This window comes from Polypterus senegalus, chromosome 11, assembly GCF_016835505.1.
Source record: "Polypterus senegalus isolate Bchr_013 chromosome 11, ASM1683550v1, whole genome shotgun sequence".
NCBI lineage: Eukaryota > Metazoa > Chordata > Cladistia > Polypteriformes > Polypteridae > Polypterus > Polypterus senegalus.
In genome coordinates, this window is record NC_053164.1 from 165709334 (window position 1) to 165737126 (window position 27793).

The following is a 27793-nucleotide window of genomic DNA, read 5'->3' on the forward strand; positions in this document are numbered from 1 at the left end:
ATAAATGGGTTGGGAAGATGGATGATTTATTATCATGTATACAGAAGTCTTACTTTCTGTGTTATGAACACCATGTAACATGTCACCAGTCTCCGGCGCCATGATTGGGGAGTATAACTACCATGCCACAAAACTTCTTTTCATCTTTATCTAAAATGTTAATTATTACTGCTACAATACCACTTAAATGGGAAGTTAGGTGACCCATCTTGATAGAATACAAGAAATCTTCACACAGTCAAAATCCCTGTCAGCACTCCCTCATATGTGCTCCTACCTGATGTTTTTCTAATTCCCTATCAATCCTATAAACTACAGGCCTTTTATACTCAAAGGACAGTATAAGGCTACTTCTGTCTAGTGAGATACATCAGAATAATGAGCCCCCATGGGTGACATTTCTCGACCAGGTCTAGTTGGTGAAGCTTTATTCCCTTTACCTGAAACCTCTTAATTCTACGAACAGTCTGGAGTGTAGCTTAAAACAATTCTACAATAGTACTTAAGGAAAGCCAGCTCTCAGGAAAAATGCCTTAGAGTAAGAAGGTCATTATGATCATTTTCATTGATATTTCCTTCTTTGTGTTAGTAAGGTGCTTTGTACAAATACTGTAGTATAAACAAAATGGACATACTGTATACTTTAATGATGAAGAAATTAATATTATTATGATTGCATTACATTTAAAGATTGAAATTGCTTTGCCTCACTGTATTTGTGATGTAGTTTGAGTGTTCATGTATGTTAATGTTGTGAGGTTTAACAATTCATATTATAGCTTTATCTTTGCAGATGCATTCTAAGCTTCTATTCACTGAACAGTGCTATGCAAAAATTAATTGAACTGAACTGACACATTTAAATCAACAGCCATATAGCAGCGACTGCTTCAGTTTCATCTTCAGATACAGCAACTATTACCACAGTTATCTTAGAATCACAGCTACAGTGGCTATGGCAGCTGAGGTCTGCTGCTCCTCACCACTTTACACTCTGCAGCAGCTGTCTTTCAAGAAGATACCACATCAGTCCTGCCAGACTGGTGTCCTGTTTCAGTCAGCTGGCAGACACAAGCACATGATGCCTCCATTTGACCTTTTCTTATTTGCATAGCATTTTGACAGCCTTTTTCTTCTCTATGTTATAAAAGTAATCACATTCTGAAGAACCTCCCAATCAGTATGCTTCTCAAAAGAAAAACAGTAAGCAAATTTGGACCTTAGTGATCTTTAAAAGTATAAATAGGCCAGTGGCCCCAAAACTCTAGGCTTCTACAAATAAGAATAGTTCATTTAAAAACATTTGATCTGGATTTTAACATACAGTACCTGCAGCATGGAAAGAGGCTTAATTGTTGTTAAATAATCTTTTGCAAGCACCCAGCTACATCTTTAGTTAATGAAGTGAAAATACACAGAACTATTTAGTTTTAGTCATGGTTAAAATGACAGTTCTTTCAAGAACATAATAAATCTTCTAATAACTTCTCACAGAGTGTTAGATCAGATCTTTCTGAGGACTGTAATAGTATACAGTCTAGCATACTACAGCTTGTCACTTCCCCTTCTTCTTATGCATTTAAAACAATGTTCTTTTTTGTGAATTTAATCTTACCCTAATTTTATTTATGACACTTTCCGTTGTAAAAAAAATTATGAACAAATACTATAATAAATAAGCAATTAACATCATCTTTGCCTATTCCCTTAATGCCTTCTCTTTATCTCTGCTTAGTGAACCTCATAATCTGGAATTACTTTAGTGCCTTTCTCTTCACTTTCTGTAGTGCTGTTAATATATGCTGTACAACAAACTGCACACAGTATTCCAGACCGGACCTCAGAAGTGAATTGTGCAACTCAGGTAAAATGTCCTTTGGTTAGTACTTTACAGTTAACAGTAAACAGTTAATAGCATTCTGTTAACTTTTTTGATCAATTTTATTTAATGATTGTTCATACAAAATACATTTTTAAGCCAAACCATTGTGTAGTGGTATCTCATTTTTAATTACAGTTCCTAAAACATTGAACTGTATGGTGGCACAGTGATTAGCACTGCTACCTCATTGATCCAGTGTCCGGAGTTTGAATCCTTCACTAGGCTATCAGAAAGGAGTTTCTCCTTCTGTCTGTTTGGGATTTCCTCTGGGTGTTCTGGGTGTTGTCTCACCTCCCTAAAGAGGCGCTAATTGTGTAAGTTTGTGTGTGTGCATGGGTGGGGCCCTACAATGGAATGGTGACCTACTGATGGACTGCAGTATTGGATGGCTCCCACCGCCTCAAGCACAGTGCTGCTCTGCCTCTTTGTGACCTTTAATTTGATTAAGGGTGTTTATGAATGGTGTTTTATGTCTAAGACATTACGTTCAGTTTAAATTGAATGATTTGCATAATTAATTCAATTATTCAAATTCTAAACTCAATTTCCCAATGCAAATTGGAAGGGAGCTAAAGCCAATTCTCCCAATATCAGGTTCAATGCAGGAATCTATCATAGAAACAATGTTATTCCTTAACAGGTCACACACACTTGCACAGAGACAGTTTAGATTCACCAATTAAGGAGAAAAGGAAGAACAGGAGAAAATATAGGACTTGGAAAATAGGAGTCTGGAGCTTTGAGGTGCCAATGCTAACAACTGCAACCCCATGCTGTACTTACTTCACATAGGTCATATTAGTCCTGATATTTTTCCATCTACATGTGTTCTTAGTTTGATGACTCTAAGCCATCTAATGTAATGTCCTTTGCTAATTTAAGGAAATATTTTTTGAATGAAAATAATTTATATGGATTGCAAAGAGAAGTAGCTCTAATACTGACTCTAGTATCATTTCACTGTTAATATTCATTCACTTAAAAATGATCTTTGCACCCCTTTTCAATATTTTCTGTGATTTAGCCAGTTCTTCACCCAATTGCAAATTATGCTTCAAAGTCCTGCCACTTATAGTTAGATAATGCATCAAAATCTTTGGGTTCATAGTGAAAATTGTTGCACATGTGGTTCAAAAGCTTTTTTTAACATAATGAACACAACATTAATGCAGACTATCAAAATATTAATGCAAGTTATCAAAATGTGTAACATGGTGGTATGGTGGTAATATATTTTGGACAATTTCAAACAAGATAACTGTGATTGATGAAAGACCTCCAGCTGAATTATGAACTGCTTGGTGATTATATAGTAGAAATAGAGTGTATTCCATGTATGGCAGAGCTACACTCATTTTATAAGATGCCTATTGAAAGGGTCCTTTCCAATCATTATTTAGGATCTTTGAATGGTAAGTAATGGTAAGAAATATATTGTTAAAATACTCTCAATGTATTCATCAAGACTTACTAGTATGGCTTCTGGGATTGATATGAGTGTGAGATATGGAAAGATCAGAAATATTGCTACTGTATTTTCCCCTTTAAATATTTTTTTCCAGAGTTAATTGTAACATGCTAAAAATCACACGTTTTCCTATATTACTAACATTTATCACATATCAAAATTATAACAAAATTAAAATGTCTTTTAAAAGTTTGTACTTTGTAGGTGGTGGATTTTAGGAGGCCTAGGCCCCTCATGGACCCTGTGATCATCAGAGGTGACTGTGTGCAGAGGGTGCAGACCTTTAAATATCTGGGAGTGCAGCTGGATGACAAATTGGACTGGACTGCCAATACTGATGCTCTATGTAAGAAAGCTCAGAGCAGAATATACTTTCTGAGAAGGTTGGCATCCTTCAACATCTGCAGTAAGATGCTGCAGATGTTCTACCAGACGGTTGTGGCGAGTGTCCTCTTCTACGCGGTGGTGTGCTGGGGTGGCAGCATAAAGATGAAAGACGCCTCACGCCTGGACAAACTTGTTAAGAAGGCAGGCTCTATTGTAGGATTAAAGTTGGACAGTTTAACATCTGTGGCAGAGCGACGGGCACTAAGCAAACTCCTGTCAATCATGAAGAATCCACTGCATCCACTTAACAGTGTCATCTCCAGACAGAGGAGTAGCTTCAGTGACAGACTTTTGTCACTGTCCTGCTCCACTGACAGACTAAAGAGATCGTTCCTCCCCAACACTATGCGACTCTTCAATTCCACCCGGGGGAGTAAATGCTAACATTAATTTTATTTTAATTTTTTTCATTTTTATTACTATTTAATTTAATACTGTTTCTTTGTATCAGTATATCTGCGGTGGGTTGGCACCCTGCCCAGGATTGGCTCCTGCCTTGTGCCCTGTGTTGGCTGGGATTGGCTCCAGCAGACCCCTGTGACCCTGTATACGGATTCAGCAGGTTGGAAAATGGATGAATGGATGGATGTATCAGTATACTGCTGCTGGATTATGTGAATTTCCCCTTGGGATTAATAAAGTATCTATCTATCTATCTATCTATCTATCTATCTATCTACTTTACATCCAGCAGTCACCATATCTTCTTCAGCTGCTGTCTTTAAAGCTCAAATTATTCATGAAAGGCCAGGTTTTTTGCTATTGGTGTTCAAGAAGTATATTACCTGAGGGCAGCCCAAAATGTTTATTAGTTATACTAACACCTACACCAAAAGTCACATATCAGGTCTTCTTACATTTCAAAACATAAACAGAATGAGGCAAGAAGATGTAACTGCCAAAAGAACATGTCAACATTCAAATTATACAGACTTTTATAGCCATGAGAAGGAGTGGGGTGCACACATAATGTTTGCAAAACGGGATTTAATTTCAAAAGGGTTTTAATCTTGAGTGAGAGGCAACAAAAAGTATATCTTTGTATAAGCTATGCTTATACAAATGATTCATGACATAAACATAGCCACTGGTACTTGGGCCCATATGCCACAAAGTATATTACAGCTTGTCAACACTGACATATATTTATAATAACATTTAATATGTGTCTTTTTATAGTTAAAAAAAAATCTCTGTTGGCCAGCACTGTACAAAAGAAAATTGACTCTGCTGCATGTGAATTTTATTTTCTGCTTGTCACTGATAACACTCATTGCCAGAATCATCTTGTCCACACTGAACAGTAAAAAGACAGCTTATCTTGATACTGTACTGAAAAATGACATACTCATTAAGCAAACATATCAAAGGCTTAGAACTTGATGTGTGCACTTTAAAGAGTGTGATGCATTTGAACATCATACGTTTAGCCAAGGCAAAATGGCAGTTCTCCATGTGCATATTCAATACATTTGTGATAGGTTCCAGCTTCCATGACCTTAGAACTGGATTAAATGGGTTCAGTAAATAGATAGATACATGAATGTTGAATAGAAGCTTTGGTAATTAACAGATACAGTACAATGCATTCAGAAAGTATTAGATCCCCTCACTTTTTTCACATTGTTAAGTTATTGCCTTATGCCAAAATAATTTTCACTCGTCAAGCAGCATTCAATATAACCCAGGATGACAAAGCGAAAACAGCATTTTGCAAATGTATTAAAAAAACCAAAAAACTAAAACATCATATTGACACAAGTATTTACATCTTTAGTTATGACACTTGAAATTCCAGTCAGGAGCATTCTATTTATCATCAATAGGATGTTTCTACACCTTGTTAAGAGTCAACCTGTGGTCACTTCAATTCACTAGGCAGATAAGGAAAGATGCACACCTGTCTATACAAGGTCCCAGGGATGATGATGTGTATCACACCAAAAACCAAATCATGAGGTTGATGAAGTTGTCTGCATAATTTACAGACAAAATTGTGTCATGAAACGGGAAGTGCCTATACCAGCATCACTGAATACAAGGTGGAGATCACCCATAAATTGAGTACCAGGGCACACTCCCTCACACCAAGTCAGTACAGATGTATCTTTTTAGGCTGTAAGAACATAGTTTTCAGGGGATGTGCCCCTGCAAAATACAGCTGGAAGATGTTGAAATTCTGTCCCAGGAAATGAATGGCAGAAATCTCTGGCAAATACAATTAATTAAATATAATTTTTTGTATGTATTGGCTGCATCTGCCACCTACTACATAATTAGCTGCAGATTTTTTATTTACTCCTCGATTTCTAAGCCCGCTATCCAGTTCAGGGTTTGGAAACAATGATGGCATGGTGGTAATCAACCTGGGATAGGGCCCCTTTTTATGCTCACACCCACACTCATTCATATTGGGTCAGGTAATATAACCTACACAACTTTAGAATGTGGGAGGAAAGCCAGGGTCTGAATTCAGACTTAGGATTCTAGAGCTGTGAGTAACAGACATTAACCACTGAGTCACCTTATTTTTTTTTTACTGATTTTGCTGTTTATTCCACACATTAACAAATAGCAACTCCCTGGTGTATCATCAAAATACTGAAGTCTGCTGGAAACAAAATGAGGAAAGCAGTAAATGACAAAAGAAAAAACACAGAAATTTAAAAAGGGACTGAAAATTTTAAGACAAAGCAGAGCTAATTAAAAATATATCTTTATCACTGAGATAAATCCTGTTTTTCTGGATATTGGCAGGGTAATGAAGGATTAAGAGAACGATAATTGGTTTTAAAAATTTTAAGTAAACAGAGGTGTGTCCTGAGCGCTGTAACATAAATACTTTAAAGGCCATTGTCTTTTATCCTTTTTTAACTTCAAATCTGCCACTGCTACTGGTGTCTTCAGGTTTCCGTACAGGTGTTATTAAAGCAAGGTGGAGCACAAAAATAATTAATTCTGTTCTAACATGTTCTATGCTCTTAAACAAATGAAAAAAAGCCCTGACGAGAAAGGTGTAAATATGTATTTAAATATAGAGCTATTCAGTTATACAAACATACAGTCAAAATTGTATTCAATAAGAAACAAACAACATATGATATACAGAGCCTTTCTATAGTAAAACTCTTCTACCAGCCCTAAGTATTGTACAATGGCTTGTACACAGCTAAAGTCGGATAAAACTGCAAAATCCAGAAGTTAATACAGGTCGATCCAAGCACATTTAGTGCCTCAAACATTGTTTTGACAGAGTATAGTCAAATTGTGTGTAACTTGAGAAACCAAAGTATGCAAAGCTTGTTCGGTTTAAGTATTTTTTAAATATATTTTTAGAAGGTATTAGTAAGGTGAAGAAAGACCTGACATGACTTGCTTTGATGTCAGCCTTTACATCAACAAAAGTGGATATTTCACCAAGATGATCAGACCAGCAGTCTTGTTAGCCACTAAGCTACACTACGAAGTTTACACTTTCAACATGCTTTTGATTGTAGCACATATTTTACAGGTATTCAAAAAAGTTTGTCATAAAAAGTTTACTTTTCCCTATTTTTATATTATTCTAATAAACCAATCTTATATTAAACCTTATTGAACATCAAAGTCTAAAAAATGCACTATAATTTGAACTTTATTTTTGTAGTCTTTTGTCTGAAAATAAGATTTTAATATAAAAGTACAATTGTGCAGAAATGCCCCGGGGTTGTGACCTTGGTGTGCTGTTGGTTATTATACAGTATGTGCTCCTGGTAAGATTGAAACAGAGTTCTAGAGAAAATAACAATTGAAAAATACAAACCTTATGACAATTATTTCAAAAATGATCCAAGAGTACCTGATCTGGAACAGGGATACTGAAATGTACTCCTGCAACCAGGTCGTCTGATCATTGTGGATATTTTTCCTTTGTCAAGGGTACATTTTTTCTCCTTTCTATTGCATCATGGTACAGCCAAGGCAGTCAAGTGTGCCAGCCTTATAGCTGGATTTATGCTGTTCACAAATTATGTGTTTCTCTTGGTCTAATCAGATTGTGATATCATGTACTGACAGGAAAACTCTGAAGCCCAAAGTGAAGTAATTGGGATGAGAATTAGCACCTCCAAGTAGAGTTGGTACACTAAATACAGAATGGAGAGAGTATCTGAGAATTTGCAAAGAGGTGGTAGAAAAGGATTTCTGTCCCGCTTGGCATAATGCTAATGTGATCCTCATTAAGAAAAGCAAATTGAAACTTAAAGTGAATTAAAAGCATAAAGAAAAAGAACAAATTGAAATAAATAATTCAGTTTATACACTATGTGCAATGAAGTCTATATAAACATACATCAGTCACTGCATTATTAGTCACTGATTTTCACGTATTAAGTGGGTAGGATGGGGGCACAGTGGTAAGTGTTAACTCACAGCTCTGAACAACTGAATTCACATCCTATACAGGTTAGGTTAAAAGGAGGCTCTAAACTGATTTGTGTGGGAATGCTCCATGTAATGTACTAGAACCTTGTCTAAAGCTGGTTCCTGATCAGGTTTCAGCTCTGTAAGACCCTGATTTGGATGAAGTGTGTTAGATAATGGCTAGATGGATGATTATGTGTAATCCACATTAAGGGTAAACGTGTAAAATTTTAAAACACAGGAGAACCGAAAAAGGGATAGTAAGTTTATAATGAGGTGACTCATCCTTACTGATAGACTTACTGTTTACTTACTACTGGAATTAACTGTAATTTCATGGTCATCATATTCTTGTAAAACAATTTCTCAGCTTTGTCAATGTCTAGCTTTCTTGTAAATATAAAGTGCTTTAGAATAATGAGCATTTAAAGGCACAAGAGAAGGATGTGAATTTGCAAGTAATTTATATAGACCAGACTCCATTTCCTTTTATCTTAGCCCAAACAACTCCCCATGATAACATAAAGGGGATGTTTGGTCCACTTTTGCCTTCCGCTTAATCCATTTTCTTGTGATAAATCATACTGAGAAGAAAAAAAATAACTGGTGAGACCTTTACAATGTGAAAATGATTTCTCAGTTTGGAGGACCTAACACGTTATTAGTTTTATTTGTCTGTACTGATTTGAGCACAGGCTATTTTTTTTATTACTTCCGTAAACTTTTTTCATATTGCCAAGCTTCAAGGGTTTGTTCTTGTTAGGACCCTATGCTACTGGGATAGGCTGAAGTCCCCACAACTCCTGATTTGGACTAAATGAATATAGTAATAAATAGAGTAAAAAATCAATAGGAAAGGTAATCAGACAGAGCAGAATGGCACATGAAAAAAAAGCACAGTCCCTTTTTAGGAAAGATTGTCCCCATGTCCTCAGGAGAAAATATTTACTCAAAATGATAAAAGGACTCCACAAACTAAAAGTATAATGATTCATGTAAATGAAAATAACAAACAAAAATTGGTTAATTGACATTAAAGCTGGCTTGTGGATCCTTTTAAACTTTAAGAATGATCTTGACAAAAAATGATGGAGCAGGCCCTGGAGCTATAATTGGCACACTCTCTCTCCTGATAAATAATTAATATGTTAGCAAATAATGCAAAGCTCACTACCTGTATGCTTCATATCAGGATTGACTATCTTTAAAGCTTGACAACTATCACTTGTTAATTCATTTGCATTTTTATTCAATTTTTTCTTTCACTTGAAAGTTGATTAAAAATTATTTTAATTCAATTTACATTAGTAGTATGTAAAATATTTTTGTTGTTTTTTTTCTTTTTGGTTTGTCACTAGTCTTTCAATAGTGATGTATTTAAATTATTAATTTGATTTATTGCATCAGTTTTCATTTTGTTTTTCACCTTGAAGTGTTTCTAAGCTGCCAATTGTGTGGTTGATGAGTTGTTGGAGCATAGCAGGATGTGTGTTTATAATAGTCATTTATATTTGTCAAATTTTTATCCTACCACTTTTAGTCAATTTTGTACTGTTATATATCTAATTTAAAATATTTTGCTTTTACTTTGGACTTAGCTTAATCTAACTTTTGGTTACTGGTAAGTGCCTTCATGGCCACGAAACAGAACACTATGCTCAAGGAAATGCAGTATTCACAGAAGCAGAATAAGATCTAAAATTAGTACTTAAGAAATGAATCATATTTGGAACTATCTGTATATGGATCCTTCTTGTTTTGTCTTTTGAAGTATACCTACTGAAGTTGCTTTTTCTCTCCCCTCTGATCGATGTGCTAATGGAGCAGGACATTGGAACTGCAACCATTTTTATCTGCATGTCATTGGACCTTTTAATTTTTACTGAGTAAGTTTTTTTAAGTTTCATTTTGAGGACCAACAGATGAAAGAATAGAGGCTTGTGAAAAATAAATTCTAACACAAGACGGAATGATGAGTTCTGGTGTTTATTGGTCTGCATTTGTCTGGGAAACTTTGGCACATAGCTGTCAATATCTCATACGAAACCTGTGAAAAACAAATAGTAAGAGGGTCTGCGTGGGGAAGTGTAAATATCCTAATGAATCACTAAAAACTACAGCATAAGGTTGTCATCCATTAATATACTTTCTGACAGGCATAATCCGTTACAGAGTCGGGATGAGCCCAAAGATTAATAAAATGCCACTTGCAGAGCTTTTTTGATATAACCATCTTCATATTTTGTCAACCCCACTTCAGTAAACTGTAGAGATGTGGGCAGTAGCAGTGTTGAAGTGCAAGATAAATTTAGTTTATAGAATTCACTGCGGAAGAGTTTAAAAAAAGAATTGGACAAATAGAAAAGTGTTTCCATTTAAATTATTCAGGTGTGGGGCATAGATGTTTCTTTTGGTTTAAACAGCATTTATTGCACAGTACCATGTCACCTTAAGTCCCTCCACTAGTTTGCATTTCTCCCTACTGGCTTCATGCCACTTGATTAGAATGTGGTAGTTATGGGGTCTCCCCGTTTCTGTTCATCTTTCACCAAGTATATGTGTTTCCTTCTGTCATCCCTTTGGTTTATTACTCTAGATTTGACTTATTGCTAATAAACGTGTGTGAGTGTGAGCTTGGTTAGAACCATGCCCAGTCAGATATGGGTTGCTCTGTGCCTCTTTAGACTAGTGACACTGTTATGAAATAACAAAAATTCTGCACAGCAATTTATTTGTACACAGGGAGAAATTTGGCTTTTTACAGAAGCTCAATAAACCAATGAATAAATATTATTATTAAAAAAAACAACAACAACCCCATTTCAAATACATATATTAAAAAGAAAGAACACTTCCAGCTGCAAATTAAAGAGTCACAATCACAGCGAAGGATTATAAAGACATATTGCCATTGGTATGAAGGAGCGCAAGTAGCATTTTTTGGACACACTTCTGTTTTATGATTTGTTGATTGACTGAAAGTACTTAGTGTTAGTGTGCCAGACAGAGGATATGCAGTATTGTTCATATTGACCATCAGTTTTGTCTTCATTCTCTCCTTCACTACTACCTCCTATGCTGTCAACAGTGCATCCCATAACTGAGCCTGTCATTTTAGTTAGCTTTAGTTAGCATCTCATGAATTGATGTTATGAGCCCAGCACACCACAGAGTAGAAATTCATAGTTGCAGAAATTGTAAAGAATTCACTACCCACATTGAATAAAAAGGAAAAAAGTGTGATCTATCCTATCTTGCATAGTTCCTCAGTGTTATTAGACCAATCCAGTGTTAATGTACTTGTAGCTGTGCACCACCTCTAAATCCACTCCCTGAATAGTGACTGGGCCATCAGAAGCAGTTAATGATCAGTTCCTTGGTTTTGCTGTTATTAGGTTACAGCCAATTCTTTCTCCAAAAAGAAACAAAGTTCTCCACTTTCCCTTTCCACTTCAGTATAAAGAGATGTAAACTATTATGTAATAAAGGGTAATTCCTGTCATGTTAAATATCTTAATTAAATAGCACATTCATTTCTTCAATACTACAATTGTGTGTGGTCTTTGGATTTTGTGAGACAGTTTCAGTTTCAAGTACAGGGGTGAAAAGATCAAAATCACGTGAATTAAACACAGTCAAATTGAGAAGCTGTCTATGGATTGAAGTGGCTCTACAGCTATAAAGGCCAAAAAAAAACTGCGGAAAATCACCAAGCCCCACCCATTGACCCTCAATATTTGCATGTTGACAAGTTGAAAATGAAAAGTCAATGAGCAGCAGGTAGCGCCAGGGCTTATTTGCATTTTAGTTTTCATTTTTGCAGCTTCATTCTGGTTGAAAATGAAATAGGATCATTTCATTTTAATTTTTACAGCATTCTTGCAAAAAGACTTTGAAAATTAAATTGCAAATGGGGGTCTTTCATATTAATTTTAGCAGCATTTCTGTGTGCAGACTTTTAAAATTAAATGGCAAAAGAGATTGCAATTTAATTTCCTTTTTCGCAGAAAATATCTTCCATAACCCATTTTTCGTAATATCCTAAAAGGTACATGGGTCCAATGGTTCAGTCAAATTTACCTCATTATGAATGTGTGTGGCTTTCAATGGACAAGCATAATATCCAGAATAAGTTACTGCTTACATACGCCCATGTGTCCTTACTCTTTGCCGTTCTCAAATGGATGGAGGTTAGCATTTTAAACTTGTAAACATGCAAAAATCTGAGTTTGTCCATGCTACAGAAGAATACAGAAGAATGAAACTGAAAGTGACACTCAGGTGATTGGTCCTAACTTATTAAACAATCTAAACCCACAAATGTCCAGGCATGTTTATGGCCATAGTGTTTCTAAACAATGCCCACACATTTTGTGAAAGATTTCTGAAATGTCCCTCCTCTCATTATATTCTAACCCTTGTATGAGATTGAGAATCAAAGGGAAGCAGAACCAATTATGGCAGCTTCGACACAGGGTAAAAGCCAACCCACAAGGAGACCAGTTTTGACAATCAATCTAATGCTCACATACTTATTTTTCCCCTGGAAATGTCTATAAAGTACATTTTTTGTTTGTTTTTATTATTTATACACACTTCCCCCAGAACCCCCAAAAAGTATAAAAGCAATGCATGGGTACTTTTCATTAAAAGTCATGTTTTTGTTACTTGCAGTGTGTAAGATATTCGAACATCTTCAGTTTTTTCACATTTTGCTATATTGCAGCCTTGTGCTAAAATCATTTACATTTTTTCCTCATCAAACAGATCACAATAACCCAGAATGACATAGAAAAAACAGGGTTGAAGACATTTTTTGTAAATTTATTAACAATTAAAAAGAAAAAAAAAGAACGCTATCACATTGACACAAGTATTCACACTCTTTGCTATGCAACTTGAAATTTGCCGCATTCTATTGATCATCATTACGATGTTTTTACCCCTAGTTTGGAGATCACCTGTAATAAAGTCAATCAATTGGACCTGATTAGGAAAGGCACAAACCTATTTATTAAAGGTCCCACAGCTGGCAATGTGTATTGGAGAAAAAACCAAGCCATGAAGTCAAAAGAATTGCTTGTAAAACCTAGGGACAGAATTACGTCAAGGCGCAGATCTGGGGAAGCCTACAAAAAATTCCTGCAGCATTAAAGATTCCCAGTACAGTACTACAGTAGCCTTCTTAACTCTTACATGGATTAAGTTTGGAACAACCATGACTCTTCTTAGGGCTACCTGCCCAGCCAAACTGAAGTGAAGGGTATGAGCATTTTCTGAATCTACTATAACTTTCCAGCTTTTCCTTGCTAGGTGTTGTCGTGACAGGCAAAAAATACTAAACAGTACCCTATTGTCAGAGAAGCTTGCCTTTCAAGCAAGATACTGCAGTTTGATTATTGCCCACTACATGTAGCTTTTTCTGTATTCAGGTATTCTGTAATTTTTTGTGTTTTAGTCCCAAAACTCCCCGAGTTGGGGGAAATTGTCACTGGAGTTAAGTCATTTCAGTTCGCAATGTGAGATTCTTTGCACCAGAAGAAAATACATTATTGTATGCAACAATGTTTTACTAACAGTACCTAGGAATATTAATGCAACTGGTCTTAAGGATACAGATTATATATGCATGACAGGTGAGGGGTCGCTGGCGCACTCAAGTTGCTGCCGCTCCTCCCAGTTAACAACAATTTTCGCCTTAATTCTACACTTCTCACGCTTGTTTTATTTCTTTTATTGTACGTCTAGTTTGTGGATACAGCCGACTTGAATTGCATGGATTTGGCTTAATATTTACAGATTTTATGGGCTCTACTTTGACTGGGAAAAGCTAAGTCTGTGGATCGTGGGACGAGACGTACGAACATTTCTTTGTACCTGGAAATCTATGACCTCGGGATGATCCGTCTCCGTGATTATATTCGCTACTAGCCATGTGCGCCAACTACGTTGCGCGTGTTAAAGTTGTCTGTGAAGGGCTCCCTGTTTAAACGCGGCTGCCAGTCGTGAACTGGGCCCTTCGTCGCACAGCATTATGATTTTTTATAAGGGAAACAAAATTACAAAAGAAAACCCTTGGATATTGATTCGATAGGAACGGCCTACTCGGAATCACTGTCCAAACAGTAATTATGTGGTGGTGTAGGAGCATTTCTGCTTCTGTCTGTTCACAGTCCGTCTCGTTTTCACGACGCTATCGTTTCCTCTCAGGATGTCTTCTCAACCTTTCTCCAATCTCGCAGGTTGCTTTGTGGCAATCCAAAGAGTAAGGCAATATACACAGAGCAATGGTTATAAAGGGGGACACATAGTATCCAGGCTCTTTAAAGCATACGTAGGGATCACTTCACTGACATGTGAGCAAGCCACGGTACAACTGTGAGACGCGCAGCACTCGCCGGCTACAACGTAACAATAATAATTTCCGGAACGTGCTGTTACGTTGTCATTCATTTTACCCACTGTCTTTCTTTCATTCATATGTTACGTTACCTTTTATCTTCGGCAATCTCATTCTCTAACCAGGCCTCAGGAGCTAACCAGCGTAACACTGTCCACCACCCTTTTCGTTATTCCGGTACATTGTTGACATCTGTGAGTAACAACAAAGTACTAAACTGGAAGGTGGTCTACGCATGCATGGAATTCGCAGACAAGCAAAGATCAAGATCTAAATGAAGATCTCTTTAGTTAATTTAAAGCACAACAATTTGTTTAGTTTGAATGTCTGTGTTTTGAGGACTGGAGTATTACAGTCTTCAGTAGTACTGTACTGTATAATCCTGGAGGATTGCAATGCCTATGTTTTAGCTGTCTCTCTACTGCCATCTAGTGCTTCTTCTTCTAATTCATTCACGGACAAACAAAGATCAAGATCCAAATGAAGATTATATATAGAGATGCTGATCTGCTCCCGATTCATTTTACAGTAGGCCTACTCTACGACTGGGATTTCATCTGATGTTCATACTAACCTGGCTTATGGCTCCGGGCGATCACGCATGAAATTACCAAGCGTTACGGTTTGTGGCTGTATATTGGAACCTCCAAATCCTGCTACCTCCTCCTGCTATGCTTTCTGCTGCTTTGCTATCGCCGCTCATTTCATCTACGCTACCAAACCCGCCTGCCCTACTGGTTCCGCTGTGCTGTGCTTCTTCTCCACTGCTTTTCAGATAAGTATTGCCCAGTATCATGCTAAAATACTTTCATGACAAACTCCTTCTTATTAAACAGTCTGTCCATGGCAAATGGTCTGACTGGAACATCCTAAAAGACGCCGGTATTTTGCAGCGCCCGAAATATATACATCGCAGGTCAGGTTGCCGCCACCGCCGGGCTGCAAATGAAAAGACAACCGGCAGCATTTGCTAGGAATAAGCCTTCCTTCTCATGGCCCTGGAAATAGAAGTGTCAGTGTGCCAAATTTACATTGTGTGGAAATAAACCCTGATCACGGCTCTGTGCAAAAAGAAGCCTCGTTAATTAATAGTGCACTGTTTAACTCGAGATATCTTAATGGCAAAGTATTGGTACTGTCAGAACTCATCACTGACACCAAACTTGATATACTGTGTTTAAGGGAGACTTGGCAAAAACCAAACGAATTGACGTTTCTCATGGAGGCGACTCCACCTGGTTTCACTTTCCATACAGAACCTCGCAGCTCTAGACAAGGAGGTGGGCTAGCGGTAATTATCAGAGCAGACTTAAATATCAAACGAATCCCAATTGACTGTCCACTGTCTTTTGAGTGCCTGGCTCTTAAACTAATAACGGAAACAGGTCCTGTCTCACTCATTGTTCTTTATCGTCCCCCAAAATACAATGCATCCTTCTTATCTGATCTGATTGAACTTTTAACCCACCTAAGCTCTTACTCTCAGAGAATTATCCTTCTTGGTGATTTCAACATCCATATTGACACTACTACATCTAAACTGAGAAATGAATTCCTATCCTTACTGGACTGTTTTGACTTGACACAACATGTTGATTTTCCCACCCACTCTGGTGGTCATATATTGGATCTGATCTGCACTTCTGGACTATCTGTTGCCAACATTTACAGCACTGATTTGGGACTTTCTGACCATAAAGCAGTATTTTTCACTGTCTCACTGCCTTTCCCTCCTCTTATCTGTAAACGACAAATTTCTTACAGAAACCTTAAAAATATCTGTCCCTCTATCCTTTCTGATCTTTTACTGTCTGCACCTATTCCGTCAACACTAGATAGTCTTGTTGACCACTATAACTCAGCCCTTCATTCAGCATTAGATAAAACAGCTCCTTTAAAACATAAGGAGGTTTCCTTTAAACGTTCAGCTCCTTGGTATAACTCAGAATTGCGATCTATGAAAGCAGCTGGCCGACGCCTTGAGAGAATGTCACGTAAGACTGGCCTCACCATGCACATCCAGGGTTTCTCTGACCACCAAAGAGCTTACAGAGAAGCACTAACTGCTGCTAAGAACACCCACTATGGCAGAATAATAGAAAGTGGCCACGATAACCCAAGGGTTTTGTTTTCTGTAGTTAATAAACTACTCAAAACTCCATTTGGCCCAACTACCTCTTCTACTGAAGTCTGTGAGGATTTCCTCCACTTTTTCCGTAACAAAATTAAAGATCTAAATAATTCAACTAACATAAATACATCATCTGTTTATATCTCTCCCTGTTTTCCCACTCCATCCAGCTCCTTCTCTAAGTTCTCACCAGTCACATCTGCTTTTGTTAATGACCTGCTTTGTAAGATGAGACCGACTACTTGTGTGCTGCCCAGCACACTACTTAAATCCTGCCTTCATGCCATAATCCCGACTGTTACAACAATGATAAACTCATCCCTTGACACTGGCTCTGTGCCACTCACTTTTAAAATCGCTTCTGTAACCCCAATGTTAAAAAAGTCTGGTCTTGATGCTGACAGTCTTAACAATTTCCGCCCTATTTACCCACTTACCTTTCCTGTCAAAAGCTCTTGAGCATGTTATTGCCCCCCAGCTCACCAATTACTAAACCACTAATAACTTGATGAAACCCTTTCAGTCTGGTTTTAGGGTGTAGCACAGCTGTGAAACTGCTCTTCTATGGGTAACCAATGATTTGCTTATGGCAGCAGACTCTGGACAAACCAGCATATTAATTCTGTTAGACCTCAGTGCAGCATTTGACACTGTCAGACATGACATTCTACTGTCCAGAATGGAGAACATGCTGGGTATCTCTGGCACTGCCCTCCAGTGGTTCAAGTCCTATCTGACTGATAGGCAAGAGTTTGTTAGTCTTGGCAACAGCAGATCCAGCTCGGACCCAGTCACACAAGGAGTTCCTCAGGGCTCTGTCCTCGGCCCTCTTCTCTTCTGTATTTATATGCTTCCCCTTGGCCATATTATTCATAGCTATGGACTGGGCTATCATTTTATGCAGATGATACTCAACTCTACTTCAATGTTAAAAGTGGAACTTCATCAGAGCTTTCTCAGCTCACAACCTGCCTTAGTGAAATTAAAACCTGGATGGAGCAGAACTCTTTAAAATTAAATTGCAACAAAACTGAACTCCTGCAAATTGGGACTAAAATGCAACTTAATAAAATGAGCTCCTTCCCAGTCCATCTTGGGTGATCTCATCAGACCTGCCTCTACTGCAAAGAATCTTGGTGTCATTTTTGATTCCTCCCTTTCTTACTCCGCCCACATAAATCACATCAAGAAACTTTCTTACTTTCACCTTCGTAACATATCCCGTGTTTGCTCCTTCCTCTTCTTTTCTAATGCTTAGAAACTTGTCCATCCTGCATAGATTATTGTAACTCGCTGCTGGCAGGTGCCCCTTCTAATCTTATATCACAGCCCCAGCTTATTCAAAACTTAGCTGCAAGAGTCCTTACTCGAACCAGCAGCAGCGAGCACATCACACCCATCCTGCTCCGTCTTCACTGGCTCCCTGTGTCTTACAGAATCGAATATAAAATCCTACTAATAACCTACAAAGCCTTAAATAACCTTGCGCCAAACTACATCAATGACCTTCTCCATCACTATGTGCCTGCCCGCTCACTAAGGTCCTCTGATTCTGGAAATCTTGTTGTGCCCCACACTAATCTACACTCCATGGGTGACAGGGCCTTCAGCTGTAAAGCACCCAGACTTTGGAATGACCTACCGAAATTAATCAGATCAGCTGACTCCATGAATTCTTTTAAAAAACAACTCAAAACTCATCTGTTCAGGAAGGCTTTTAGCTCTACCTGACTTTATTATCCTTCTCTCAGTTTACCTCTCTGTCAAGATGCTCATGTAACCTGTGTGTGTGTGTGTGTTAGACCATCAATTCTGTTGTCTGTTAGGCTTTCTCTGAATTTACTGTCTTAATCTTCTTTATTTATTTATTTGGTTTGTACTGTTTGTGCTATATACTGTATACCCTGCCCCGATAGATAGATAGATAGATAGATAGATAGATAGATAGATAGATAGATAGATAGATAGATAGATAGATATTTGTATTTTTTACCTTGCATTTTCTTAACTGGATGACACCAAGCAACTTTCTAGTGTATTATGAAGAATGTAAAAAACATTGTTCAAAACTTAATATCTTTATTTTCAGTAGAGTAGTGGAGGCTGTTGAATAAAATTCACTTACTACCTGAAGAACTATGGAAGCTACATTCCAGAAAAACCAAAAACTCATATTCAGATTTAAAATATGAAACTATATGTTGAAACTCTTTGGAAAATGCACAAAGCCCTCAGAAAATTTACAGACTTGGGGAATAAAACGGCATATTTAGAATGAGAGTCTGTTTAAAAGGATGAATTTGACAAATTGATAAAGTGAATATAGCCACAGCGGTCCATAAAGACCAAACCTAAGAAATGCTGCCCTATTATCATGAAACAAAGAGCATATGGTTTTGCTTATTATTAACAGAAAAGTACACAGAATATGTTTTGTAAACTGTCAAGGCTGTAAAATGAAGCACAGTAATTGTCACAAAGTCTGAAAATTTGGTAGCAAGAATGAAGTGAGAATAAAAACACTACCCACTCATCTATATAGAGTATGATCCATTACTTAACCCACTTACTCAGTTCTGGGTTGCGCCTCTACAACCCACTGTTCAATCACACGACCAACAATCATGGCCGGATGTATGCATGAGTCCTGTCTGTCTATATGACTGTCCACTTTCCATGAGAGAACTACTTAAAGAATTGAGATTGTTTTTTTTTTTATAATTTGCTTGAACATTCCGATTGATTTTGCGCCTTCTGTCATCGCGCTTAGTATCATAGTTCGCTTGCAGAAGTGATTTATTCGTGCTAATCCGAGACAGAGGCTGCGGGCCAAGGGGAGGTGGAAGTGTAACATCAGGACTGATTTACTTCAGAATACCCAATTCATGTATTAAAGTAGTGCTATCAAGCATGGAGAGCCTCAGTGGCAGTGGGTTTTCGTTCATTTGCCATTTTCTTAAAGAGTGACCAATTACTCTTTCTACGCACCAGACTTCGTTAGCCTTCATTTTAGCTAACCTGTTTTTTTAAGATTTACACCACTATTTTTTTCTTAATTAGCAGCCACATAAAAATGAGATATGACGTGGGCCAACAGATGATCCAGCTCATCTGACTCCCATTAGTTTAAATAAAAGATTTTAAAAGAAAAAAGGTAAAGCTGTCAGAAATATGGATCTGATGATCTTGCAAACAAAACAGGTTAGTGATGCTATCAGGGGAAAAAATCAACCATTATGGGATTTTCTGGTAGGCAGAAGGAGATCTTTAAAGCCTAGCTTATACTGCATTTGAGGGCGCAATGGTCAAGCGATGACAATTACGTCATATTTGGTGATCGTGTGCGCAAATGTTTTAAAAGGGCCCATCTGCGGAGTCAATTCAAATTTTTTACAACTACACATGCGCGGTGTGTTTATCTAAAATGGTGAATTTCAAAGAGAGGCTGGTTACGTGAGTGCCAGAATGATGAACAACTAGGGGTTGAATATGACGCAACTGGTCATCAAAACACAAATCACACATGCACATTTGAAATGCACATGCTTATCATGCAAGGCCCCCACTCACAAGAATATTACTAGGGCCCACGATTTACCGCAGCCCACGGAATTTAACGCCACGCCACGGAATTAAGGGTTTTGCCGCGGTAAATCGCCACGCCACAGAATAAATCTAACTGCCGCGGAAAATACCAAATCTGAATGAAATCTCACCATTTGAGGCATATTGATATTAGTATGATTAGTTTTGATTACTTCTTTAAGTTCTTTCTTTAGCCAATTGCATCATCTCATTAATACAGTGGGATGCAAAAGTTTGGGCAACCTTGTTAATAGTCATTATTTTCCTGTATAAATTGTTGGTTGTTACGATAAAAAATGTCAGTTAAATATATCATATAGGAGACACACACAGTGATATTTGAGAAGTGAAATGAAGTTTATTGGATTTACAGAAAGTGTGCAATAATTGTTCAAACAAAATCAGGCAGGTGCATAAATTTGGACACCGTTGTCATTTTATTGATTCCAAAACTTTTAGAACTAATTATTGGAACTCAAATTGGCTTGGTAAGCTCAGTGACCCATGACCTACATACACAGGTGAATCCTATAATGAGAAAGAGTATTTAAGGGCGTCAATTGTAAGTTTCCCTCCTCCTTTAATTTTCTCTGAAGAGTAGCAACATGGGGGTCACAAAACAACTCTCAAATGACCTGAAGACAAAGATTGTTCACCATCATGGTTTAGGGGAAGGATACAGAAAGCTGTCCCAGAGATTTAAGCTGTCTGTTTCCACAGTTAGGAACATATTGAGGAAATGGAAGACCACAGGCTCAGTTCAAGTTAAGGCTCGAAGTGGCAGACCAAGAAAGATTTTGGATAGACAGAAGCCACGAATGGTGAGAACAGTCAGAGTCAACCCATAGACCAGCACCAAAGACCTACAACATCATCTTGCAGCAGATGGAGTCACTGTGCATCGTTCAACCATTCGGCGCACTTTACACAAGGAGATGCTGTACGCGAGAGTGATGCAGAGGAAGCCTTTTCTCCGCCCACAGCACAAACAGAGCCGCTTGAGGTATGCTCAAGCATATTTGGACAAGCCAGCTTCATTTTGGAATAAGGTGCTGTGGACTGATGAAACTAAAATTGAGTTATTTGGGCATAACAAGGGGCGTTATGCATGGAGGAAAAAGAACACAGCATTCCAAGAAAAACACCTGCCACCTACAGTAAAATATGGTGGTGGTTCCATCATGCTGTGGGGCTGTGAGGCCAGTGCAGGGACTGGGAATCTTGTCAAAGTTGAGGAACGCATGGATTCCACTCAGTATCAGCAGATTCTGGAGACCAATGTCCAGGAATCAGTGACAAAGCTGAAGCTGCGCCGGGGCTGGATCTTTCAACAAGACAACGACCCGAAACACTGCTCAAAATCCACTAAGGCATTCATGCAGAAGAACAAGTACAATGTTCTGGAATGGCCATCTCAGTCCCCAGACCTGAATATAATTGAAAATCTGTGGTGTGAGTTACAGAGAGCTGTCCATGCTCGGAAGCCATCAAACCTGAATGAACTAGAGATGTTTTGTAAAGAGGAATGGTCCAAAATACCTTCAACCACAATCCAGACTCTCATTGGAACCTACAGGAAGCGTTTAGAGGCTGTAATTTCTGCAAAAGGCGGATCTACTAAATATTGATTTCACTTCTTTTTTGTGGTGCTCAAATTTATGCACCTGCCTGATTTTGTTTGAACAATTATTGCACACTTTCTGTAAATCCAATAAACTTCATTTCACTTCTTAAATATCACTGTGTGTGTCTCCTATATGATATATTTAACTGACATTTTTTATCGTAACAACCAACGATTTATACAGGAAAATAATGACTATTAACAAGGTTGCCCAAACTTTTGCATCCCACTGTATCTCGTTCATTATATACTGAAATCGAACACACTGGAGCTACAGCACAGTTAAAGAAGCTGTCGGCGTTGCTGCAAAGTACTCATAAATTTAACGAGCTGAGAGGTGAACTTGAATTTGTATCTGTGCACTGCCAGCCAATTATGACCACTTTGACTTCTTTTGAGGCACAGTCATTCATGGCTGTCGATGTCTACAACAAAGTATCTGACTTACTGTCTTGCACGAAATCGTCAGGATTTCCAATTGCAACCAGCAGCTGTGAAGATGCAAAGCACAATGCTGCTAAATTCAATTAGCAGGAGTAATCTGTCACTAATTAAGTGCCTGGAACAAAAACATGCAGCCACTGTGACCCTTCAAAATCTGATATTCCTGCATTATGTTAGTGTCATACAGAGGGGAAAAGCAACAACAACACTGGGCAGGGAGCCGGAATCGCAGGACAGTCCTTTCTAATTCACACACGAGTACCTGCCAATCATTCTAAGCGCACACGTGTTGGTATGTGGGAGGCAATGTTACGCACACAGGTCGAGAGCGTGTCAACTGCGCACAAATAATATCTTAAACAGGAATGTGGGCATGCAGTTTTAAAGGTTAAAACAAATTTAGCCGCTCATTTTTAACAGACTGACAAATCAGCCTTTATTCTATAGCATGTCCTTTAAAATGTGCTGTATAAGAAAAGCGCCAAAATCACAAATAGCGAATAATATTTCCGATTATATCATCTCATTTAGACATATTTTAATTCGAATATCATTGATCGAATTGCATTACCTGCATTTCGCACATAAACACCTCACTCCATTTTACTGCACGGCATACTCCATCCATCTATTAGAGAACCTACAGTACTTAATCAGGTCATTGTCGCTGGGTGTGCAAGAAAATCGTTTTGAACTATCGGTAAAAAGTATTCACTGTACGTAAACACTATGATCTCATTCATATAATTTCAAACACTTAAAAAGTGAACGTTTAAATGCAGTGCTTGAGATGGATTTTGCCCAGTATGAAACACTGCAGGTAATACAATTGTCTCGGAGATGAAATAGCGTGTCCTGTAATGTCCCTGCCTTGCACACCGAGCGATCCAGCACTGGTATCGCTATTGCTCAGGCAGTGCAACTTAAATTGATGGTGGATGCTGTGTCTGTGTGTTTGTGTGTGGTGGATGTTATATTACTGTTATGGATGGCACTTTTCTATTACCGTGATGCAAATCGTATTATTGTTTTTAAGATTAGGCATTTAAAGGAGTCTATATGCTCCACCCCCACTAACTTTAAGGTTAGTACAATATTTGTGGTTGGGGAAGGCCAGTCTAATAATTTAAAATCCAAAAATTAAGTAACCGGGGCGGCGGCCCGACCGATTTGCGTCACTATAATAGAAAAATGTATTCGAGTTATTTTAATCAGCCCATATATTCTACGCAGAGCAGAATCATAAATAAATTTTAAATAAAATTATATACGTATAATATAATTTGCTTTCTTAACTTTCGCTACTGGTTTGGATATGTCAGTACAGTAAAACTGATGATGAGAGGAAAACAAAAAATAAGATGTAAATAAATGTTAGGTTAATGAGATTGTTTTGTAACAATTGTAATACTATATTGAGATATATACAGTGTATAATATGCATTCATCACTGTATATATACTATATATATGTACAGCATGCATGTTTGTATAATGATTCTATACAGACTCGTAAACGCATGCATGTATACTGAGGTGAGTTTAGCTTAGTCTTAAATCCTGCAAGTTGGTACAGGACATTCCCTCCCCAGGTCACACGTACCTGTGCACCTCAGAGACTGCGTAACAATGAGCTGACAGCACACGTCACACCACTGCTGCTCTGCCCCACAGGTGAAACAGTGACCTTCTCCTCTTTCCAGGCGAACGCGAGGGTCTTTCTCGGGACTCTCGAATATGGTCCTCACGTCTGGCGCCCGGAATCCTTTCTTTCTGCCCCGATGTGCAGGTGTATCCTCGATGGCTGCGGCAGGCGGTTCGCTTTGAGGTTCTTTTTTAACTCCTTTGCCGAATCCAAATAGCTCTAGGGCGGCAGGCTTCAGCGCTTTCATGGGGCTCTTTTGTTGCCGGGCGGGCGCCGCGGCAGATTTGGGCATGTTTTTAACTGCCGCCGCCATGCGAAGCAGCATCGGTTATTTAACTTCCTTCGCGTCCTCCTTGCTTGCCAACATCGCACAGGTAGAGCTGGTTTGAGTGCCGGCTGCGCAACTTTTTTTTTCTCCAAAAGTAATTGAGCAGTAATAACTCGCGTAAAAAAGCAGGAAGTAAGCACAGTGACCAAAGTGCCGAAACAGGTGGGCGACAGGTAGAGTTTCACAGCGCTGAACCTGCGGGCCTCCTTTGAGATTGTTTTTGCAATTCAGATTTAAAGTAAAATTGAAACGATGTAAAAAGAACTGCACAATTTACCCACTGAGCTCACAAATCCTTAACCTTCGCTTTGGGGTCTGCTGTCGTCTTTAGATCTTCGGACATCATTCGTTACGTGTCTTCGCACGACTGGCAATTTAGTAATCCCTGCAGTCTCACTTATATTTATTTGCTTGGCAGACACCTTTATCCAAAGCGACTTACAAAAGAGGTAAACATAATCGAGTAACGTTAGGTTGGGTCCTGTTTGTTCATTTTGTTTCATAGGACAGATAACAAAACACTATCCAGTCTAAATTGTAATGGCAGAGTATAGTACATAACCAAATGGGTGTTATTTGACACTACAGTCTTGGACTTTTGAGCAAGATGCCCCCTCCATACTACATGCCCCCCAGTAGATTAATTTGTGAAGAAAACTGGGACATTTTATTGAATTTTCCAGCTTTTACTTTTTTTAGTCACTGCTTCCATTACAAGAAAGTAATCACATACCTGTAGTCCATCACATAGCACACTAATGCATAAAACTACAAACAGTCATACAAGACTAATTTAGAGTCGAATACTAGATACATTTAGAACGTATGAGGATACCAGAAACCCAGGAGAAAACCCACTCAGAGACCAGTGCTATAAATGTTGTGCCTAGTCTGTTGTTTGAAGTAAATCAGCTGGGGCTGTGATCACTAATGCAAAGCAATATTCTTAATATTTATTAATATTATTATTAGCATTTATGGGATTGGGTGTTTTTTTACTAATGTTTCTCAACCTTTAACATGAAGCAGTGATTACTGATGATGCATTTCTTGATCTGAATGTAGCCCTGAAGTAGGAAACTAGTTGTGGTGTAGCTGGCTTGCCAGTTTTTTTTTATTAGTAAGTGGAAAAACAGGTGATATTATTGAGGAAAGGACAAGGTGCCTGTTTTAATGTTCTGTATGTAATCGTATATAGCATTGAATAGTGGATACTTTTGTGATTAGACAGACACACACACTTACTTTGTTTGTGCCTTTGTTTTCTGGAAATATTTTATAGCTGTAATTTTATGTTGTATCCTGAATAGGTGTTTTGCAGTTGTTATCGGTAGCCAGAATTGTGGTTTTTAATATAACAATGGGAAAACCTATTGAAAAGAAGTTAAACTTTATCTTTTGTTATATTTATCATATAAGGGTAAATTGAGGGAATGATTATTGACCTACTTACTCCAGAATATCAACAAACGTTTTTGAAAGGAGCTGGATCATTGTTGCTGGACAACTTGGGGTTAATATCAAGATCAACTGGTTTTGGATTGCCTTTTAGTTGCTGTGAAAGGAGTTTTTTTTTTTTTTTAAGGACTGGGTGTCCTTTAAGGATTTAAAATCTAGGTGGTTTTTGTAGTTCATTATATAACAAAGAAAGGGGAACTTGAATACAATGTTACACATAGTATTTTGTTATGTATGGCCATAGTGTTTGTAGTTTTTATTTTTTAGTTTCATTAAATTTATAAAGTGAATTATGTTCACATTGTTATTATCCTTTGTAAATCAATCCTTTAGTAGGAATATTTTTTTTCTGTTGGGTAGCTACAGTTTCTAATTGCTTTGAGCTACTGAGAGCAAAAGAATGTTGTCTGTGTTTTAAATGCTTACATTTCCTTTGCTCTTTTCATTAACACTTTTTTTTATGGAGTCTGCCCCCTTAACTATATAGAAATGTGGACAACACTGAATACTGAAATGAAACAATTACTTCAGGACCAATTTGAAAGCCATTGGGATACAGTGTCACTTTAAAATGCAGAAGACAGTACTACTACAAACGAATAGGAAAGCAAGGTGTAAAGCTTAACTTTAAATTAAGTTCATAGACATGCTGCCGCTGGCGTTTGTCATGCCTAAGATGAATACAATATTCGCGATATACAAGTTTAATGAGAGGACGCAGGGTATAAACGAGACTTTTGATCACTTTGTAACTGAGTTAAAATTGCTGGTGAAGGACTGTGCTTATGCAAACGAAGATGAGATGGTCAGGGATAGAATAGTGTTTGGTACAAACTCAGCAAAAGTGCGAGAGAAACTTTTAAGTGCTGGGTCTGAGCTAACATTAAATAAAGCTGTGGACATCGCAAGATCGCACGAGATAGCACAAGCACAGCTGAGAACCTTCGATGCATGTACTCCGAGCGGCTCATGTGATGAAGCTGAACAAGCCTGTGTAGACATATCAATAGGAAAGCAAGGTGTAAAGCTTAAGTTTAAATTACGTTCATAGACACGCTGCCACTAAATATTTGCAGGCAAATCCACAACTTAATACCGGGAATGCCAGTTAAACATCTTAGATTCACGAGTACCGATTTGGGTAGTGATCACTTGGATGAATGAAACCTGTTATCTTTACAACGGTTGACAACGAAGATGAGATGGTCAGGGATAGACTAGACAAACACTGAATGTAACTTGAACACAACACATCCTCCAAATACGAACATAATTGAAACAAATAATGATAATCAAATCCTTGATGACAGCAACACTCATAACAGTCACAAAACAATTACATTGACAATCATGTTACGTTATTTTTAAAATGTTTCCTTTTGTTTTTCATAACTTCTTTAAAACACTACTTCTCCGCTGTGAAGCGTGGGTATTTTGCTAGTATATATATGCCACCATCTCAACTTTGTCTGCATAAGCACAGTCCTTCACCCGTGAATATTTAGTGGCTGTGTTTCTATTGGATTGCCACTGATGGACGGCCTTATATGGGCAGGCACTAAATTACGTGGGAGGCGTAACTCCGCCTCCCACGGCCATCGAGCAGACGTCTATTATAGTATATGGACGAAAAAATATGTTCCAGTTATGACCATTATGTGTAGAATTTCGAAATGAAACCTGCCCAACTTTTGTAAGTAAACTTTAAGGAATAAGCCTGCCAAATTTCAGCCTTCTACCTACACGGGAAGTTGGAGAATTAGTGATGAGTCAGTCAGTCAGTTAGTCAGTGAGGGCTTTGCCTTTTATTAGTATAGATATTGGTCTGGGTGTGTAGGAAGCATGTATACATTTATATATATCGTAATATAAAGAGAGATTTTAAGAGTGTCCCGTATTTCTAATTTTCTAATCTGGCAACCCTAGGAATGATTGATGTGCTGTTGTTGGCTATGAAAGGTCTATGGCTAATAGGAGCTCACATTTCTTAACTTTAAATCTGTTCAAGAAGTACCTAATGGAGATTTAAAATCTCTGAAGA

The 27793-nt window shown here is 37.9% G+C and overlaps 1 protein-coding gene across 1 annotated transcript in view; it reads right to left on the reverse strand.

Moving 5' to 3' along the window:
- Positions 1–24353, reverse strand: part of rassf3 (Ras association domain family member 3) — a 211812-nt gene extending 187459 nt beyond the window's left edge. Inside the window, exon 1 of the mRNA XM_039770044.1 lies at positions 23925–24353. Coding sequence (XP_039625978.1) covers positions 23925–24291 — 367 coding nt within the window. The 5' untranslated portion in view covers positions 24292–24353. The remainder of the gene's footprint in view (positions 1–23924) is intronic.
- Positions 24354–27793: the final 3440 nt, after the last annotated feature.